This window comes from Triticum aestivum, chromosome 1A (genome assembly GCF_018294505.1).
Source record: "Triticum aestivum cultivar Chinese Spring chromosome 1A, IWGSC CS RefSeq v2.1, whole genome shotgun sequence".
Taxonomy (NCBI): domain Eukaryota; kingdom Viridiplantae; phylum Streptophyta; class Magnoliopsida; order Poales; family Poaceae; genus Triticum; species Triticum aestivum.
In genome coordinates, this window is record NC_057794.1 from 396264830 (window position 1) to 396287019 (window position 22190).

Sequence of the window (22190 nt, forward strand, 5' to 3'; positions counted from 1 at the left end):
GCCACCAGTTAGAATGTGAGCATGCAGGAGGTAGTGTTCTGGCAGTAGCAGCGGATAAGGACGGCACTTGAATGCCTAGGCCTAGACATTCATAACGGGCAATATTGCTGCAAGTACAAGACTAATCTTTTGGAAAAAATAAGTCCCTTCTTGAATTTTAGAACTTAGAATTTATTACCCTAGAAAAAAAGGATTATGCAGCACTGTTTTCCAGCACAAGACGGACCTTTTTTTTCATTTTCTCATGAATGATGCTCCTCTGGAACGGAAGGAGAGGCTTTACCGAAATGCACTTTCCAGGAGAAACAATCTGATCATAAACCATTGTCACGTACCGTATCGTATCCAAAATTACGTTATACAGCCAACTGATAACATCACAAACAAACAACCTGGCACCGTGCACCTACGGTCTACGCGCACTAAGGCACGGCACGGCAGCAGAAGGAAAGAGCCACCGCCTAACGTTTCCATCTTCAGCATTCAGGGAGGCCTTCTTGATGTTGCTGCTGCAGATTTATTCCACTATCTGTGTTGGTGTGTACAAAATGCCTCCTCATCCAAAGCATCCAGCTTGATTTGAGGTCTGTCCGTCCGTCAGTGGCTGGTCGCCAGGGCAGTAACCAGCAGGCCGAACACGAAGAACGGTTGCGCACTCGCCTGCATTAAGCACGATCAGATGGCGGCGGCACGATAAGATGCAGTTTTGGGAGAGGCCGTGGATGCTGACTGGAGAGAAAGAAAAAGAATGCAGGGGGAGACGACGACCGCGCGCACCTGGTATTTGACGTCGTACTTCACGGGGTCCTTCAGGAAGTACTGGAACTGCTCGATGAAATCAAGGATTAGAATGTACACAACGTAAGTGGCAAAGTCAGTGTTTTCTTTTCATGTTTATTACTCTCCCCGTTCACGAATATAACATGTTTTGGATATTTCGATATGGACTACATACGGACTGAAATGAGTGAATAAACAAACTAAAACGTGTCTATATACATCTGATTTAGAAAAAAGTTAGAACATCTAATGGAGTATTTGTGAATGGAGGTGTCTACATACATCCGATTTAGAAAAAAGTTAGAACATCTTATATTTGTGAATGGAGGGAGTAAGTGCTAAAGGACAGTCTGACAAGCCTTGCAGATAAAGCTTTTGTTCATAATATAAGTCATCTAAATGATTTTCACTTATTTCATGTGACCGTGTGAATAGGAAATTCTGGGGGAGTGGGAACATCTGAAATACAATAACGAGAAATAATTATATCCAAGGTCCAAAAAGATTGGTCAGCTCACCTGCAAGATCACCTGGGGAATTGTCAGTCCAACTAGTGCCAGGGCATAATACAGCTTACCAGTGCTCAGGAGGTAGGCTGAAAATGGAGTTACAAGATTAGGGCAAGTTCCCAACATAAATTCAGGATAGATAGATAGATAAATAGATAGCGAATGAACGTAAGTTTCCTCTGCTCCCTAATTTATACTGGTAGATTGTAGTACAATTCAAATTCAGGCACTCTTGTTCGGCCCAACAAAAACAGAAAATAGTTATACTACGGCAAGCTTTGGGTGTAGTTTGCCAACATCTGAAACTTTCTGGTAACGCTGAACATCTTTTTTTCTTCACTAAACACATCTTCTATCGTTATGACTAACACCAACTGCCTTCCAAGGTTCCATGAAAGCTTCCATCATTAGGCTGAAAAGTTGTAGTATGATCTATTCACTTCTCGACATAAAGTACGATCTATTTTCGCAGCTGGCCCATGACATTATGGTATGGTAGGTACTAGGTAGTCGCATAAATCCATGAACTACTCTATTACTCCCTCCGTCCCACAATATAAAAACGTTTTTCAAGCTATGTTAGCTTGAAAAACGTTCTTATATTGTGGGACGAAGGGAGTATATGTTTTTTTGTCAAGTTTGGGTTGCAAACCACGTGTTCCACGTGGCCACTCAATTATATGTTCAGCCAATGGCTTAATAGTAAGCCATGAAGGAAGAAAGAAATGAAAATTTTGTATCTTTACCTGCAACAGATAATTGAGTGATGTCGATTGCTCCAACACATATCCATTTTGCAGTCTCCATACCAAAGGCAACAGGGAGTGACTACAAAAAGGTAAAATGGTAAACAGATATGCTTTGACAATAAACCTACAATATAGGCAAAAAGAATAATAACCTGAAGTCCCAGAGTTCTATCCCCCTCGATACTCTTAAAATCATTCACGATAGCGATCCCTAGCTACAAAGCCAGGAAAAACAGTTAGCGATCATGGTATACAGGATTGCAAACAAGCAATACAGATCATGAAATATAAATACCCCAGCTATGCTGTACAAAGTAGTTAGGACAACAATATCAGGAGTAAGAGTTCCAAATAATGCCTGGCCAGCCCACCTGCACAAAAGATATAAGGATTTTACGGTACCTTAGTAGAGTAACTCTGGTCCTTGAATCCTAATATGGAATTCTCTTCCCTATTATTCCTCATGGTATTTTATACATTTTAACACAAACTAATTAAGTCTCAACAGAATTCACAAATTCCCACCCGACAGCTCGGCACTGAGCTTCAGGCCACACCTGTACTTCTGATGGGAAGTGGAAGTTGCGTCTATGTTGGAGCCAAGTAAATTGGCTCTTGCACATACCGAGTGGTATTGATAAACGTGATTAAATAACTTCGGTAATCAATCAGCAAACTACCAAGTGCGAACTGGTTACGGACTTGCAGTTCCTCAGTCATGGGCTAGGGTTCTGATGTTCGGAAAGTGAGTTTTTTTTTCTTGAGAAGAGGAAAGTGACAGTTGTGCTGGGACTGAATGCAATATGTTACCACTAACGAAAATACAATCCCTTCTACTTGGTATTGTAGTCTGATAAAATCCAAACTAATTTGTCCATTACATTGAAAATGATAGACAGTCCACAGTAATTAGTGGTTACCACAAAAAAGCGGGGAAAAAAGATGCATCTTCTTGCATATAGTATAGGTGACATCCAACAGAACATTATCCTCTTATTAAACATGAAAAAAAATATTCACAGCTTTCATCCTACCAGGGCAAGCCAATGTAACTCGCACCAAGAGCAAAGTTTCCTATCCATCCATTCTGCTTGAGCTGAAATGAGGAATAATAAGACATGGACATTTTTTTTATCAGAGTTCACAACAGAGTGTACTATGCTAAAATCGAACACAAGTACTCAAGTACCTTGAGAGGCGGCGCTGAATATATGTAAGAAAGCAAGGATCCACCCAGAGCAAGGTAGAAAATAATAGGAAAATCATGCCCTGCCTGAAATGAAACTAGAGAATAAGCAAAGAAGGAACGTATCTTCAACCTCTTAGTATACTAAAGTAAGTCTTGTTGTGACTTACCCATACGTCTAACAAAGCACCCAACCCAAGACCTGCTAACAATAATACCCAGATCTGAGTAATTACCTGGATCCAATCAACAACATTAGTAAGACATGTCAATTCTCAGTAGACATCTGACATCAGCCTTTAGAGTAAGATCGGACGATCGGAAGCTTGTCATTATAAGAAGCCAATTTTGTTTGAAACGTTCTACAGAAGACTGTAGCAATACATATTCTTCATCATCTCATAAGAAAACAAATCCGCTTGGATAAAAAGGCAATTCGAAAATGGGGTTCCAACCAGTAAAGCACAACAATTTCAAACAAAGTATCGCATCAATCAACTTGCCATCTAGATAATGTCTATAATATTCGGAAGCGGATTTGTAGCACCCGGGCGCTCCACACCCCTATACGAACATTAAATTCAAAAAAATACCAAGAAATTTGAAAAAACAAATCTGAGATTTTGGGATATCAAACCTGGAAATGTATTCGTGGCAAAAAGACAAAAAATTCCTATGTATAGAAAAAATTGTTTGGGCAGATTTTTGTTCGACAGTATTTCCTTCGCCGCGGATATGTTTTCTGGTATTTTTTCATGAAATTTCACACGGGAGTTGATTGAGAACCCAGGTTTGATATCCCCAAATTTCAGATTTTTTTTTATTTTTTGGTATTTTTACATTTAATATTCGTATAGGGATGTGGAGCACCCAGGAGCTCCTGTGTATTTTCCTATAATATTCAAGCTACAATATAAGTGAAACACATGTTAAGCTTCATGCACTATCCAACGCAACCAAAAGTACAAACTGATGGAAAGCACTAGGCAATCCACATATACACTTCAACAACACAGACTCTAATGAGAACAGAACCCATGCGGAAGCAATTATAGGGACAGGCCAGTTATGAAGTTTTGATGTTTTGAACCAAAAAAACAAAAATGAGGGAGCGCCCCCAGCCTCTGGATGGATTGATGCACGCAACCATCTTTTATTACACAGTATCTTGCTCAAAAATAATATCAAATGATCCAACGGTATATTTTAAATGAGATATTGGACTTATGGCACCAAAAATGCATTGTCTATTGTTTATAATGACCTAAAAACATAAAGGCAAAGTCCGTGTGTAGCATTCTACAAATGGTGTAGCATCCTAAGAATTGATGTCTTTTATTCATGCACCATCACTGGATAATAGGGCAGATGAAAAGGGTCAACTTATAACATAAATATGCTTACAATATTTATTGAAAGAAAATAGAAACAAGTACATGTGAAATCGAATAAGAAAAAGGACATATAGACAAAGATAACTAAACATCTTGTAAGCATGTGGTTGTGACAGTAATATATTTGAGAAGTCTGCTTAACAGTTATAGAAGTCCTACATGCATTCTCTAGCATAAACTTTGGAAAGGAAATACTAGGATATTCTACAGTGGTTGTTTTATGAAAAGGAAAGGAGAAACAATATGACACATTGCTGAAAAGATAATGTTTTCATAGTCAAGATAAACTTTGCAATGCATCTATGATGCAGCGTCTGGGGATAACAAAAGCCTCCATTATCTTTTTTTTCCCTCAAAAGATAAGAAATCAACAAGTTCGTTTTATGCATGTAGAATCTACTTACAGAGGCATATTGGATTTTTCCCAAGGATCGATCACATCAAAAATCACCAACACATGGGAGAAGGGCCATTTCATTGCTGAGTGCGTGGCCGAGCTGTGTGAGACATGCGGCAAGCCGGCTCATGCCTCGGGGGAGTGCCCGTTCTTGCGTGACCAGGCTCCGTCGCTGACTGTGTATGGAGTCTACTGTGCTGAGCTTATGTTCTTTGAATCACCGGCTGCGCGAGAGATTCCAGATGAGACCCCGAGCTTGACCACCGGGGTTGTGAAAGCTACCCAGGGAGAGGTGACTGAGGCTCAGATCGTGCGGAGGCTGCAGGAGCTGGCTCCGGGGGACTTTCGGTGGGAGCTGGTGGTTCTCGAGGATAAGGCCTATAAGGTTGATTTTCCCACGGTGGATGACTTGCGGCGGTTGTTGAGCTTTGGTTTGTGTAGAGTTCCTGGCACATCGTGCATTCTGGAGTTCCACGAGTGGAAGAAGGTGGAGCCTAAGGGAAAGCCGCTTACGCAGGTCTGGTTGCGGTTTGTAGGGGCCCCGTCTAAGCCTTTGCAGGATGTTCGAGTTGTGGCCAGTTTGGGTATGTTGGTTGGGAAGACGGAGAGAGTTGATATGGCTTTTACCCGGGCTCATGGGGTGGCCCGGCTTCTAGTCAGTGTTCTGGATATTGAGTTCGTGCCTGATGTGGTCAACTGGACTTATAGGGGAGAGGTGTTCCCGCTCGATATTGAGTTTGAGGACACAGATCTGTTTGCTGATGCGGTTAATGGGAATGATGTTGATATGCATGAGGGTGATGGCGGTGCGGGAGCCAATGGGGCACAGACTGATGAGTCCACATGAGAGGGGTCTAACGGATCTCGCCCAGATGCTCAGTTGCCCGGGGATGGGACCAGGGTTGAGCCGGCAGCATCGCCATCGGTGCCTATGACCTCGTTGCGGTTCGGGTCTTTTGAGCCAGCATCAGCGCCTCCCAGACTTTGGAGTGACCGGGTAGACTCTGATGATATGTTTGAGCGCACGCTTCCTCTTTTGGAGTTTGAGGGGGTTGGCGGTTCTGTGCCTGGACGCTTGGTGAGGGCCTCATCGGCGAGGACTCTGGATGGAGTTGGGGTGGGGGAGCCGGAGGTCGCTTCTCTTTCCCCTCCTCCTCTTGTGGTCGAGGATCCGGTGCGGATTGCTACCTGTGAGCTGGTGTTGGGGGGAGGGGGGTCGGGGCAGGAGGCCTTGACGTCTCTCCTCCATATCCCGACGCCGGCGACGTCGGTCACGTTGGAGTCGGCCAGCGCCAGGGGAGGGAGCCCAAGGCAGGTGGCCTCGGCTCCTGCTACTCCGGTGGTGGCGGCGACACCTACGCCATCTGCTGCGTTGGGGGGAGGGTTGGGGCAGGAGGCCCTGACTCATCCTTCTTCCCCGGCGGTCTGGAGGACCGCCTCTCCTTCGCCGACAGTTCTTCCGTCTGCACCGGCGGGTGGGGCGGGAGGAGGGCGCGGGCAGGCGGCCCCCGCCATCCCCTCTTCGATCGCACCGGTGGCCGTGGACCCCAGCGTGGGGCACCTGTCTGAGGGGCTTGGGAGCCCGCAGCCGCCTTCTCTGGTAACCTCGGTTGATCCTTTGAGGGACTCAGCGCCAGGTTTTACTAGGGAGGAGGTTGTTGCTTTTGGCGGGATCCCGGACCCCGTCTCGACGGGGAGACGGATGAGTGCTCGCATCCACGAGTTCCCGAAGGTGGATGATATGCAGCAGCGGTGCGCTATGAGGGCGGCCAAGCTGCAGGAGGCTGCATTATCTTCTGGTATGTCCGTCAACATATCTAACTCTTTATTGCATTTTTCTAATGAGGAGATTATAAATAATGCAAACCAATTAGGAGTTTCACTAGGTGCCATGGATAGTGAGATTACTAATTCGGTCAATGATCTGTTAGATTTGGAGGCGGAACGTGTCTTAGAGACTATTCGTAATCTTGCAGCGGTTAAACCAATGAATGATGATGAGATTGATGCGTTAGGGGTTAGAGTGCTCGATAATCTGTGTGCGGATCTAGCACCTCCAAATCATGTGTCTGAGGACGATGATGTACCCATAGAGAATGATGCTGGTAGTTTAAGTGAACCCGGTTATGAGGACCGCGTGTCAGAGCCTAGCAAACCAAAACGTAAGTGGAAACGGAAGATCTATCCTGATTCCGCAGTTCGTAGGAGTGCTAGGATTCGAATCACTAAAAAATTCCATGATGAAATATGAGAAGAATCTTTTGGAATAGCAGAGGTCTGAAGGACTTGGCTAAAAGAAGGTTCCTTACTGAGGCAGCTTTAGAGCAAAAGTTAGATTTTGTTGCTCTATCGGAGACTGGCAGAGAAAACTTTGCGCCCCAGTTTCTTTCCTCTCTTGTGGGTGGTATTGATTTCGATTGGCATTGCCTCCCTCCGCGAGGAAGATCGGGTGGTATCTTACTCGGTGTGAGATGCGATTCGCTTGAAGTACGAAGTGTAGTGATGGGTGACTTCGCGGTGAAGTTTCGAGTCAGGTCTAAGATAGATGGGTTTAACTGGGCTTTGGTGGCGGTTTATGGTGCCGCACAGCCCGAGCTCAAACCGGAGTTTCTGGCAGACCTTGTTCGAATCTGTGGGTCAGAACAGCTTCCAATTTTAGTTGGAGGTGATTTCAATATCATCAAGAGGAGAGAGGAGAAGAACAATGATAACTTTGACGGCAGATGGTCGTTTATGTTCAATACCATTATTGAAAGCTTGGATCTGAGGGAGATTGAGCTTTCTGGTAGAAAGTTTACCTGGGCTGATGCTGCCAAACCCAACTTATGAAAAACTTGATCGAGTTCTTGCGAGCGTGGAGTGGGAACAAAAGTTCCCTCTGGTTACGGTGCAAGCTCTCTCCAGGGGAATATCCGATCACACACCCTTGTTCGTGGACTCAGGGGAGCCGAACCACGTAGGTAACAAGAACACCTTTTCTTTCGAGATGTCATGGTTCAAACGCGAGGGGTTCTTGGACTTGATTGCCAGGGAATGGGAGAGAGGTGCAGGAGGCACGACTGCGATCAAGCGTTGGCAGAATAAGATTAGGCATTTAAGAAGTTCCTTACGGGGTTGGGCTAAGCACCTCAGTGGCTCTGTTTTCAAGGCGTCCCTAAGGCGTCGCCTAGGCGACGCTTAGGCGTCAGGGCGCCCTGCGAGGGCAAGGCGTCCACCTCGCCTTAGGTGGGTGTCTAAGGCGTCCGCCTTAAGCTATAAGGCGTCCGAGGCGTCTGCCTAGGCGTCCGAGGCGTTGCCTTAGTCCATTTTGGACGCCTTAGCTTGCCAGGCAGGCAGGGGAGCTGTTTTAGGCGGGAAACTGGAATCATGTTGGCGCCAACAGGTAAGAGGGGAGAAAGAGAGAGAGAGAAACAGCCCCCAATCCACACACTCCTCCCCCTCCTTCTCTTCAGTGGCTCCTCTCCAGCAGATCTGGTTCCTCCTCCTCTCCAGCAGCTCCTCCCCCTCCTCTCCAACGGTTCCTCCTCTCCAGCAGCTCCTCCTCTTCCTCCTGTCCAGCAGCTCCTCCTCTTCCTCCTGTCCAGCAGCTCCTCCTCATCCTCCTGTCCAGCAGCTCCTCCTCTGCAGTACAGCAACAACAAGCAAGAGCAACAGTAAGGTATACCTCCCTCTCCCTTCTCCCACACCCTCCTCTGCTCTCTTTCTTCTTTGCTGGACTGTTTTGTGCTAGCTGGTTGGTGGTTGCTCACTTGTCTCTTATAGTGGTTAGTGCCTTAGTGGCCAGGCATATGTTAGTGATTAGTTTAATGATAGTGGGGTTAGTGCCTTAGTGGATGCTCCTTGGTTGAATAAAATAATGCATGCTGTTGGCCTGTTGGGTGGATTAGAATAAAGGCTAGTTGAATACTGATGCATGATGTGTTGTGCTCAACAATGGATTAGTTTAATGACTAGTTGAATGCTGATTAGTTTAATGGCTAGTTGATTGTCGCTGTTTGCTACATCTGCATGAGTAGAGTAGTTTAGTTGCTGCCACAGCAGCCTTTTCATATGCCATGGCAGCCCTTTTATCAGTTATGCTAATATTCCTTTGTGTTTGGTTGTTTGCTGCAGGTAGTAGAAGTGTAGCACCATGGATGGAAATGCAGCAGCTGATGGGGGTGAGCCCACCTACGATCCAATGAAAGATCCAACAAGGAAGCCACAACGGTCAAATGATCCGGGATGGAACTATGGATATTGGTTTGAGCCTCCAAATCGGGATCTTGTTGTGTGCGCTCTTTGTGGCAAGATAACTTCTGGAGGGATCAAGAGGCATAAAGAGCATCTTGCGGGCGTCGGGGGAGATGCAATTGGTTGTCCTAAGGCCACCACACAATTGAGGAGAGAAATGGGAACATATTTGGAGCAAAATAGGAGGATCAAGGGAGTAGTAGATGTAGATGATGTTCAGGAGGTTGTGGAGGTGAGTTCAGTTGGAGCAAACATCGCCTCTAAAAGGCCAAGCTCAGGGACAGCAGCCAAACAGAATAAGAAAGCGTTTATCACCAACATGCAAGGTAAAAAGAAGTCTGTTTCTGTTGTGTCTGCCGCCAATAGTTCCAAGCCAATTGTTGCCATGCTACGAAGAACACCCGAGGATCTTGTAGATGAAAGACGCTCTGGGTGTTCTCAAAGCACCATGGAGTCCAGCACAAAGACTCCAGAAGAGAGGCAGTATGTCAATATGCAGTGGGCATTGTTCTTTTACGAGTGTGGCATTCCATTCAACGCTGCAAGTAGTAGGCAGTTTGAGGTTGCAATTGAAGCCTCTTGTCAATATGGGTCAGGTTACAAGCCTCCTAGTGCACATGAGCTGAGAGAGAAATTGCTTAATGATTGTGTGAAGGAAACAGGACTTTTGAGGAGGCAACACGAGGCAGCATGGAAAAAATATGGATGCACACTCATGTCGGATGGCTGGTCGGATAAAAGAGGACGCCATTTGATTAACTTCCTTGTTAATAGTCCAGAGGGCACTTTCTTCTTGGAGTCGGTTGATGCCTCAAGTGTATATCATGATGGTGATATGATAGCTGATTTGCTTGAGAAGAGAATTCTGGATGTTGGAAAAGAGAATGTGGTACAAGTTATCACCGATAATGGTGCTAATTACAAGAAAGCTGGCCACCTTCTAATGGAGAGGATGCCTACTCTATATTGGAGCCCGTGTGCATGTCATTGCTTGGACCTAATGTTGGAAGATATAGGAAAGTTGAAGGCATTTAAGAAGCCTATTGCAGGGGCTAGACGTGTCACAACTTTCATCTATAGACATGGAAGACTTCTTAGTCTAATGAGGAAGGCCACGGGTGGGGATCTTGTGAGACCAGCAGCCACTCGTTTTGCCACAGCCATCCTCACACTTAGGAGTTTGGTCAAGAACAAGGCTGCATTGAGGAGTTTATTTACATCTGAAGAATGGGTTGGAAACAAGTTAGCAAAAACACAAGTTGGCTTGAATGTGCAAGAGATTATACTTTCAACGGAGTGGTGGAGCGCAATTGAGGACTGCCTTAGAGCTTCAACTCCACTTCTTAGAGTTCTTAGAGTAGCAGATGGTGATGAGAAGCCTGCCATGCTAGAGATTAAAGCACTTATGATTTATGCAAAGGAGAGGATCAATCTAGGTTTCCCTCAACAAAACAAGCAACCATTGCTCAAGAAGATCTCGGCCATTGTTGATAAGCGTTGGGAGAATCAAATGGATCATCCATTGTATGGGGCTGCTCTATTTTTGAACCCAGGAAAGTTCTTTCCTATTGTAAGCAGAAATGATGATGCCTTAGTTGGGGAGCTTAGGAGCTGCTTTAATGATGTGCTTGCAAAAATGGTACCGGATGCCAATGTTCGAAAAAAGATTGATCAACAATCTGTGCTCTATGAGCAACAGCGAGAAAGCTTTTCTAATCCATTGGCACTTGAGACCATGAGCACAAGAAACCCTCGTAAGTCATATTAAATGCATCATGTTAATTTCAGCATGTTAATTCCAGTTCCAGCAATGTAATTTCTGTACAAACTCTTAATATGTGTCAGTTTTTATCATTTTAGTTGATTGGTGGAGTTCATTTGGTGGTCGGGCCATTGACCTGCAAAGGTTTGCAAAGCGCATTGTTAGTCTTTGTGCTTCATCATCTGGTTGTGAGAGGAATTGGAGCACGTTTGAATTTGTAAGTCAACTAGTAAAGCAGTATTTGTGTTTGTTCAATGATGATTTCAGCAAGTTATTTACTTATTTCACTTGTTGTTTCTACTTTGTAGATCCATACAAAGAAAAGGAACAGATTACAATGGAAAAGGTTGAATGATCTTGTCTTTGTTTCATACAACCGGAAGAATATGCAACGGTTTCAAAAGAGGCGTGAGAAGGTGGGCGAGAATAGCTTTGAGGCTTTGGTCATTGAGGATTTTGATTGGGGCAATGAGTGGGTGGACCCATCACTATCACAACCTCAAGGTGCTCGAGGTTGTCCTGAAGACAATCAAGACATTACATGGGAGGATGTTGATGTGGCTATTGGTGCATCTTCAAACCTTCGAGGCCGCAATCTGCATAGGACAGCAACTACACTTCGTAGGGGCCAGACAAATGTCCGTCTGCACTACGCACGCAAGAGACCTACTACAACACGACCTATAATTCCTGAAGAAGATGAGGTAGAGGAGGACTTGGAGCAAGAGCAACACTCAAGTATGCCCAATGCGGAGGGGGAGGATTCAGACTACGTTGAGGATGATGATGATGTGAGCAATGACGATCAAGAGCCAACTAATGTTGACCAAGATGGTGAAGACAACACCAATGCCAATGAGTTTGATGATGATGACTTTTGATTGAGACTTTGAGAGTGGAGAGACATGAGAGAGCTGAGCTGGCCACCTTTATCCCTTTTGCTATGCTGGAATTATCTATTATTCTGTTTGTCTTATGTGGAATTATCTATTATTCTGTTTGTCTTATGTGGACCATTGCAGATTGCAGTTGCACTCATACTTGCTATCTTTCTTTCCACTTTTGTTTGCTGCCTCACTTTTATTTCTATTTTTTGTGGAATGTGCACTGGTAAGTGATACATTATTCTAACATATTTGTTCATGACTTCATGTTGATGCAGAATTCTGTTGGGGAGAAAAGCAAGTGCAAAGAGGATGGGGGCTCTACAACAATCAGTTGCAAGGTGTGTATGGCTGTATGCCTACCAAATTCTACTTAATTCTGTTGCTTACAAGTCTCTAAGGCGTCGCCTCGCCTTATGCCTCAGCGCTTAGGCAGTGAGGCGCCCCCCCAGCGCCTCGCCTCGCCTTACCGCCTTAAAAACATAGCTCAGTGGTGTGTATAAGATTGAAAAGGATAGACTCCTTTCTCTTATACAGGCCCTGGACATTAAGGCCGAGTCCACTATTTTACTGCCAGCTGAGCTTCAGGTTAAAACTGAGGCGGAGAAGAGGTTGAACTGCTCCGCGAAGAAGAATTGAAGTGGGCTTTGCGTGCTAAAGTCCGCAAAGTGGTCCAAGGGGACGCGAATGCTCAATTCTTTCATCTGATAGCTAATGGTAAACACAGAAAGAAGCGTATCTTTCAGCTTGAACAAGATGAGGGCACTATTTTAGGACAGGATAACCTAAAAATTTATATTACCAAGTATTATAAGCAGTTATTTGGACCTCCGGAGGATAATTGTGTGTCCCTCGATGAGTCCAGGACTGAGGATGTGCCTCAGCTATCGGCTGCCGATAATGATATTCTGGTTGCCCCGTTCTCAGAGAAGGAGGTGTTTGATGCTATTGCACAGATGAAAAACAATAAGGCTCCCGGACCGGATGGATTCCCGGCCGAGTTCTATAAAAAGTGCTGGCACATTATTAAGGGGGATTTGCTACATATGTTCCATGATCTGTTCTCTGGACAGCTTCAGTTATTTCACTTGAATTTTGGAACTATCACACTACTTCCTAAGAAAATGGATGTTGTGCGAATTGAGCAATTCAGGCCGATCTGCCTCCTCAATGTTAGTTTCAAAATTTTCACCAAGGTAGGGACTAATAGGCTCACACAGATTGCGCATTCTGTGGTGCAACAGTCCCAAACTGCTTTCATGCCGGACAGAAATATCCTTGAAGGGGTGGTCGTCCTGCATGAAACGCTCCATGAAATCCATTCCAAAAAATTAGATGGAGTAATTTTTAAGGTGGATTTCAAGAAAGCGTACGATAAGGTCAAATGGCCATTCCTCCAACAGTCATTGCGTATGAAAGGTTTTGATGAAGCCTGGCGCCGACAAGTTGACTCATTTACGCAAAAAGGTAGTGTGGGAATTAAAGTTAATGATGACATAGGTCATTACTTCCAGACACATAAAGGCCTAAGACAAGGAGATCCGATGTCCCCTATCTTGTTTAACATTGTGGTGGATATGTTAGCAATTTTGATAGGAAGGGCTAAGGAAAATGGTCAAGTAGGTGGATTGATACCTCATCTTGTTGATGGAGGTGTTTCCATCCTTCAGTACGCTGATGATACAATTATCTTTATGGAGCATGACTTGGCCAAGGCAAGAAATATGAAGCTTGTGTTATGCCTATTTGAACAATTGACCGGGTTAAAGATTAACTTTCATAAGAGCGAGCTGTTCTGCTTTGGTAGAGCCAAAGACGAACAGGAGGCTTATAGGCAATTGTTTGGGTGCGAGTTGGGAGAGTTACCCTTCTCTTATCTGGGTATTCCAATCCACCATCGTAGGCTGACAAACAAAGAGTGGAAGTGCATCCGGGACCGATTTGAGAAGAAACTGAGTTGTTGGAAGGGTAAGCTCATGTCATACGGAGGCCGATTAATCCTGATTAATTCGGTGCTCACGAGTATGCCTATGTTTCTCCTATCGTTCTTTGAGGTCCTAGTTGGGGTTAGGAAGAGACTGGACTTCTATCGATCGCGTTTCTTTTGGCAGGGTGATGAGCTTAAACGAAAATATCGGCTTGCTAAATGGGATATCATTTGTAGACCGAAAGACCAAGGGGGTCTCAGTATTGAGAATCTAGAAGTTAAGAATAGATGCCTTCTTAGCAAGTGGTTGTGGAAGCTCTCAACGGAGAATGATGCCATGTGGGCTCAAATCCTTCGTACCAAGTACCTCCAGACAAAAACTTTGTCCCGGGTTACAGTCAGGCCGACCGATTCACCTTTCTGGAAAGGTCTGATGAAAGTCAAACAATCTTTGTTTAATAGGATGAAGTTTGTTATTGGAAACGGCACTAGTACACGTTTCTGGGAGGATACTTGGCTCGGCGAGACACCTTTGGCCATCCAATATCCGTCTTTGTACCGTATTGTTCAACGACGTGAAGTGTTCGTCGCATCGGTATTTCAATCTATCCCCCTTAATATTCAATTCCGACGGACGCTAGCGGGCAATCATTGGGAAGAATGGCTCCGTCTAGTTAGGAGACTGATGGAGGTCCAGCTTTCCCAACAACCCGATGAAGTACGCTGGAAATTGACTAAGTCCAGAGTATTCACTGTTAAATCAATGTATATTGATGTTATTAATTCAAACTCCATTCCTACTTCCAAGCATGTTTGGGATGTCAAAGTTCCTTTGAAAATAAAAGTGTTTATGTGGTTTGTCCATAAACAAGTTATTTTAACCAAGGACAACTTGATAAAGCGTAATTGGACAGGACCTACTAGGTGTAGTTTCTGTGTTCGGGATGAGACAATCAAACACCTTTTTTTCGATTGCCCGTTGGCCAAAGTACTTTGGCAGACGGTCCACATTGCTTTTAATATCAATCCACCGAATTCTGTTAACGCGTTATTTGGGACATGGCTTAATGGGATTGAGCCTGACTTCGCGAGACACATTCGGGTTGGAGTTTGTGCCTTGCTGTGGACTATCTGGACTTGCAGAAATGATTTGGTTTTTAACAGAATATCATGTATCCATTTTTTGCAGGTTATATTCCGAACTACGGCACTGATCCGTTCGTGGTCGCTACTCACCCCGACGGAGGCCAGGGAGCATTTGGTTACTGGGTCTTTCCGCTGGGAGATGGTAGCTCGGGATATCTTCAACCGGTTTGGATGGCGGTCATGTAATAGGATAGGCATGTAGTTTACCTATCTAGTTCTAGCCAGCCGGTTGTGGCGTCTTTTCATGGCTAGTGGGTGTTTCTAGCCTTTTTGGCTCTGTGTGAGCTTTCTTTGCTTCGTTATTACTTGTGGAGACCTTCGAACCATGTTGGCACTACTTTATTTGGTTAATAAGATGGCCGTATGCATTTTTCTGATGCAGAGGCCGGGGAATTCCCCCTTTTCGAAAAAAAGGCACATATTGGAGAAAATTCCTTATTTGACACTGTCTTAAAATCGGGTTCCTTATTTGACACTGGAAAAGTTTTTCTTCCCTATTTGACACTAGTCCTAAATTTTATTCCCTATACGACACTTCCGTTCATTTTGAGTCTAAATGACACCTGAAAAGACGATTTTGCCCCTCATGTGGTATGTGTGCGCGCGTGCGTGTGCTGTTGCGTGTGTGGGTGCAGGCGCACATGTGTGCTGCTGCTGCATGTGTGTGTGCATGTGTGCTGCTGCGTGTGTGTTTGCTACTGCGTGTGTACGTGCGCGTGTGTGTGTTGTTGCGTGCCTATGTGTTGCCTGCGTGTGTGCTGCTGCGTGTGTGTGTATGTGGGTGTGTGCTGCGTGCGTGTGTGTTGCTGCGTGTGTGTGTGTGTGCGTGTGTGTGTGTTGCACGCGCGCGTGCGTGTGTGTGCGCGTGCGTGTGTGTTGGTGCATGTGTATGTGTTGATGCGTGTGTGCTTCTGCTTTCGCACTGATGCTGCGTGTGTGCGCTATTGCCCCCCACACACATACCACATGAGGGGCAAAAGAGTCTTTTCAGGTGTCATTTAGGCTTAAAATGGACGAAAATGTCATATAGGGAATAAAATTTAGAACTTGTGTCAAATAAAGAAGAAAAACTTTTCCAGTGTCAAATAAGGAAGCAGATTTTAAAAGGAAAACTTCTCCACATATTGTGCCCCTCTTCTTTTTATTTATTTCCCAATCCAGCATACAATCTCACAGCCCTTGTGCACGTATATATGAGACCAAAGCTAGCTAAAGCTAGACCTACTCAACTTAGGACAATTAGCAGTTAGCACAACTCGGAATCGAATTACTACTGAGTCCTGGCCAGCACGTAGACCTATACTCATATCCGAATCAACTAGCACCAAGGCATGGAAAATCGGAAACCAACTCCAACACATGCCCGTAAAAAAAACTGTCCTAATTAGAACTAACTAAACCCTAATCGGACTAGCATTACTTAGACTTACGGCAAGCAAACACAAACCTGATTACAATTCAACTGGACTGCATTAGAGGCAATATTGTCTCCAACAAAGCATGCATACACATGCCCAGTAATCGATGATACAATGACAAATATATGAATGAACGTTTCCGGGAATTAAATATTTTTTCATTGCTAAAATAAAATGTGGTGACAAATAAACCTACAAAGTGGTAAATAGTTTATTAAAGTCATGAAAGTAAACAAAATTCTAATTAGCAGTTGCCATGGAATAAATCTCACTCCCGGAGATGGTCATACCTCATTTTCTGATATAGCTCCTGAAGGAATAGGACGATAAGGCTCATTAATAGCGTCGATGTCTCGGTCATACCAGTCATTAATTGTCTACAAGCAATAATTTTTGAAGCTGACATATTCTTTAGTAAAAATAGTTTTCCATGAAACATGTGAGGTTGCAAAATATGAATAGATCAAACACGATGAATCTAAAATAAACCTGCGTGTATCCTGTAAGACATGGACCAGACATTAACATGCAAACAATAGATTTTGCAACATCTTCAACTGTCCAGTGGAAATTTCCTGCAGCATGAGAGGTTCAAATAAGCATAACAGTTGCATTGTACACCAAGAGGAACAGCATTCATTAGCACAGAAGCCATAATGGTATTGTATTCTCATCCTAAACGCTAGAAGTTCTAGACGTCTGACAAGAGGGGAGAATAGTATTGTTGAGTTGCCATGTGTTGTTTTGTTGCAGAAATTGGGTGAAGTTTCCTGTAGTCAATCAATATTCAATTCTTTGGTCCACTCCAAAATAAATATATGGGACCAAGGATAGTGAGAAAGATACTGTAGGCCCACAGATCATATCGACACCATTGCAAGCCAGCACAACTTAAATCACCATGTTACAGATGACTAGCAAATCTAAGGAATGTGGCACAATGTAACAACGATGCATCTCATGGAAAAATATAGCTGTCCAACTCCAACTCCAACTCCACTTAAGTATAAACTATTCATGTACAGATAGAAACCATAATAGTCGATAAAGCATACCAGAGGCAGCTGCTCCACAAAGTACACCCCAGACAAGCGGAGGCCATGTCACCGGCTTAGTAAGTTGAAGGCGGATCTTCCATATGTTCTGTATATGCAGCATGATAAAGAGGGGGTTAATGAGCAAATTATCATTTCTAGTCCCTACACAAAATTAGCTAGATAGTGATTAGTCTAAGCACAAAGCTAGTACACACAAGCCATGCTCGCAACTCCATAAAACATACTCCACAAAAAGGTGAAATTCATAAATTTCAGCATCCACAGCCAGACACTTTGCATCTGCTGCATGCTGAATCCCGAATTCAACGCATGCCTGACCAACCAGCCAACTAACAAACGACTCCGATTTGGATCCATAAATACTAATATTGCGATGAGAAACCAGTTCATGGGAGCAGATTAATGACTCACGTCTTCTTGCTTGGCGCCCTTGATTCCGAGCAGCTGGTTGAAGCTCGAACCCGCCGCCGGCGCCTTCTCCGGGACCTTCGGCTTCGTTGCTACCGTGCCCAACACAGTAAAACAAATCACACGTCAGAACTTCAGCCGAAACGCCCAGGAATCAATCGCGGAACAAGCTGAACTTCACAAGGAACGGCGCGCACTTTCTTTAGCGTCGGCGTCGGCCGCGCGGACCACCGGGAACGGCCGCCGCCCTGCGAACGGAACTCACGTGCATCAGCACAAGACGCGGCAGCATAGATACACAGTAAAGTAATAGGCCAGAGAGGAAGAGGGTATACGGCTGAGGGTTAGAGAAGGAGGCGGCAGGGAGAGGAAGCGGAGAGGGGGGCGGAAGGCGGCGGAGGAGGAAGATGTGGCGGCGGCGGCGGCGAGGAAGTGGGAGGTGGCCATGGGGAAGCGGGGGAAGAGGAGACGGCCACTAGCTGCTTGGAGTGGACAGTGGGAAGTGGGAGGGGGAGGATAACGCCGGCGCAATTCGTGCCTGTTGGCCGGCTTTGCCCGCCCAAGCCTAGAATTGGAATGGTTCCGGGAAATGGATTTAACTATACCGATACCGAATTGGATTTATAGTTTCGTGTAGAATATTAATTCAGTCATTATGATTTTCATTATGTAACAAATGTTTGCATGAGAAAACTGTTAGGGCATCTCCAATGCTGACAATCAAACTATCGACATCCGTCTCAACTCGTTCTACTCTCGCAAGTATTCGCAACTACCAAAAAAGAACTAAAATAAATCTAAACATAGTATAAAACATATGAATCCAAATCAGCTTCTTACGAAATAGCGCATAAACTAGGGTTTAAGTTTCTGTCACTCTAACAACTCATCATCTAATAAGTACTACCTTCGTTCGGGTTTATTGGGCCTGCTAGCCACCCAACTGCGTCCATTTTAACAAGGCCGCTAGACAATTACCTCAATTCCCTTCGCTAGGCATGTGCACGATTGGTTGAAAATGCGAGCGGCCAGCTGCATGCAGAATCGGAATACCAACCAGCTTCATGCAATGAATATGGACTGGTCTGTTACTGCTGGACGTGGCCATGATTGGCTGCATGCAAAAAAGGAAGCGGGCACCCGCTGCATGCGCTAGTCTGGTTGGCTTCGAAATCACGCAGTAGCAGCGTTAATATCTTGTCATGGTCTTTGTGTTTTGGCTAAAGGGCTCAATAAATACGGAGTCCCGGATGAGATCACGGACATGACAAAGAGTCTCGAAATGGTCGAGACATAAAGATTCATATATTGTAAGGCTACATTCGGACACCGGAATGGTTCGGGTCGTTTCAGATAAGTTTCAGAGTACCGGAACACACCCCCCCCCTCAGAGAAGTTATTGGGTCTCATGGGCAAAATGGTGGAAGAGAGGAGGCGGTCCAAGGTGTGGCACGCGCCCCCCTAGCCCAAACCGAATTGGACTAGGGCTAGGGGAGCGCCCCCCCCCCCCTTCCTTCTCTTCTTCCTCTCCTTCCTTCTTCTCCTACTAGGACTAGGAAAGGGGGAACCTACTCCTACTAGGAGTAGGATCCCCCCCTTGGGCGCGCCCCTTGTGGCCGGCCCTCCTCCTCCTCCCCTCCTTTATATACGGGGGAGGGGGCACCCCATAGACACACAAGTTAATCTTTAGCCGTGTGCGGTGTCCCCCTCCACAGTTTTCCACCTTGGTCATATTGTCGTAGTGCTTAGGCGAAGCCCTGCGTCGGGAACTTCATCATCACCGTTAACACACCGTCATGCTGATGGAACTCACCCTCGGCCTTAGTTGGATCAAGAGTACGAGGGACGTCACCGAGCTGAAGGTGTGTAGATCGCGGAGGTGTCGTGCGTTCGGTACTTGATTGGTTGGATCTCAAAGACGTTCGACTACATCAACCGCGTTACTAAACGCTTCCGCTATCGGTCTACGAGGGTACGTAGACATAATCTCTCCTCTCGTTGCTATGCATCTCCTAGATATATCTTGCGTGGTCGTAGGAAATTTTTTGAAATACTGCGTTCCCCAACAGTGGCATCCGAGACAGGTCTATGCGTAGATGTTATATGCACGAGTAGAACACAAAGAATTGTGGGCGATAATAGTGATACTGCTTACCAGCATGTCATACTTTGATTCGGCGGTATTGTTGGATGAAGCGGCCCAGACCGACATTACATGACCATGTTCATGAGACTGGTTCTATCGATGTGTTTCGCACATAGGTGGCTAGTGGGTGTCTCTTTCTCCAGCTTTAGTTGAATCGAGTGTGACTACGCCCGGTCCTTGTTGAAGGTTAAAACAGCACACTTGACGAAAATTCGTTGTAGTTTTTGATGCGTAGGTAAGAACGGTTCTTACTAAGCCCGTAGCAGCCACGTAAAACTTGCAACAACAAAGTAGAGGACGTCTAACTTGTTTTTGCAGGGCATGTTGTGATGTGATATGGTCAAGACGTGATTATATAAATTGTTGTATGAGATGATCATGTTTTGTAACAAAGTTATCGGCAACTGGCAGGAGCCATATGGTTGTCGCTTTATTGTATGAGATGCAATCGCCATGTAATTGCTTTACTTTGTTACTAAGCGGTAGCGATAGTCGTAGAAGCAATAGGTGGTGAGACGACAACGATGCGACGATGGAGATCAAGGTGTCAAGCCGGTGACGATGGTGATCATGACGGTGCTTTGGAGATGGAGATCAAAAGCACAAGATGATGATGGCCATATCATATCACTTATATTGATTGCACGTGATGTTTATCCTTTATGCATCTCTTTTGCTTAGTACAGTGGTAGCATTATAAGATGATCTCTCACTAAATTTCAAGGTACAAGTGTTCTCCCTGAGTATGCACCGTTGCTACAGTTCATCGTGCCGAGACACCACGTGATGATCGGGTGTGATAAGCTCTATGTTCACATACAACGGGTGCAAACCAGTTTTGCACACACAGAATACTCGGGTTAAAGTTGATGAGCCTAGCATATTCAGATATGGCCTCAGAACACTGAGACCGAAAGGTCGAGCGTGAATCATATAGTAGATATAATCAACATAGTTATGTTCACCATTGAAAACTACTCCATCTCACGTGATAATTGGACATGGTTTAGTTGATATGGATCACGTGATCACTTAGATGATTAGAGGGATGTCTATCTAAGTGGGAGTTCTTAAGTAATATGATTAATTAAACTTTAATTTATCATGAACTTAGTACCTGATAGTATTTTGCATGTCTATGTTATTGTAGATAAATGGCCCGTGCTACTGTTCCTTTGAATTTTAATGTGTTCCTAGAGAGAGCTAAGTTGAAAGATGATGGTAGGAACTACATGGACTGGGTCCGTAACTTGAGGATTATCCTCATTGCTGCACAGAAGAATTACGTCCTGGAAGCACAGCCAGGTGCAAAGCCCGCTGTAGGAGCAACACCAGATGTTATGAACGTCTGGCAGAGCAAATCTGATGAATACTCGATAGTTCAGTGTGCCATGCTTTACGACTTAGAATCGGGACTTCAACGACGTTTTGAACGTCATGGAGCATATGAGATGTTCCAGGAGTTGAAGTTAATGTTTCAAGCAAATGCCCGAATTGAGAGATATGAAGTCTCCAATAAATTCTATAGCTACAAGATGGAGGAGAATAGTTATGTCAGTGAACATATACTCAGAATGTCTGGGTACCACAACCACTTGACTCAACTGGGAGTTAATCTTCCTGTTGATAGTGTCATTGACAGAGTTCTTCAATCACTGCCACCAAGCTACAAAAGCTTCGTGATGAACTATAATATGAAAGGGATGGATAAGACAATTCCCGAGCTCTTCGCAATGCTAAAGGCCGCAGAGGTAGAAATCAAGAAGGAGCATCAAGTGTTGATGGCCAACAAGACCACTAGTTTCAAGAAGAAGGGCAAAGGGAAGAAGGGGGACTTCAAGAAGAACGGCAAGCAAGTTGCTGCTCAAGTAAAGAAGCCCAAGTCTGGAACTAAGCCTGAGACTGAGTGCTTCTACTGCAAAAGGACTGGTCACTGGAAGCGGAACTGCCCCAAGTATTTGACGGATAAGAAGGATGGCAAAGTGTAAGGTATATTTGATATACATGTTATTGATGTGTACCTTACTAATGCTCGCAGTAGCGCCTGGGTATTTGATACTGGTTATGTTGCTCATATTTACAACTCGAAACAGGGGCTACAGATTAAGCGGAGATTGGCTAATGACGAGGTGACTATGCGCGTGGGGAATGGTTCCAAAGTCGATGTGATCGCGGTCGGCATGCTACATCTAC

General features: G+C 44.8%; 1 protein-coding gene across 1 annotated transcript; it reads right to left on the reverse strand.

Moving 5' to 3' along the window:
* Positions 1 to 278: 278 nt before the first annotated feature.
* On the reverse strand, positions 279 to 18427 carry LOC123052740 (chlorophyll synthase, chloroplastic). Its single transcript, XM_044476073.1, has 15 exons — positions 18187 to 18427; positions 18049 to 18099; positions 17855 to 17943; positions 17441 to 17528; positions 16875 to 16960; positions 16676 to 16762; positions 3395 to 3460; positions 3228 to 3311; positions 3073 to 3134; positions 2334 to 2409; positions 2191 to 2253; positions 2036 to 2117; positions 1299 to 1375; positions 778 to 825; positions 279 to 660 (listed from the first exon to the last, which is right to left on the reverse strand). The coding sequence occupies exons 1-15, from the start codon at positions 18296 to 18298 to the stop codon at positions 598 to 600; spliced, it is 1134 nt and encodes a 377-aa protein (XP_044332008.1). The 5' UTR covers positions 18299 to 18427; the 3' UTR covers positions 279 to 597.
* Positions 18428 to 22190: the final 3763 nt, after the last annotated feature.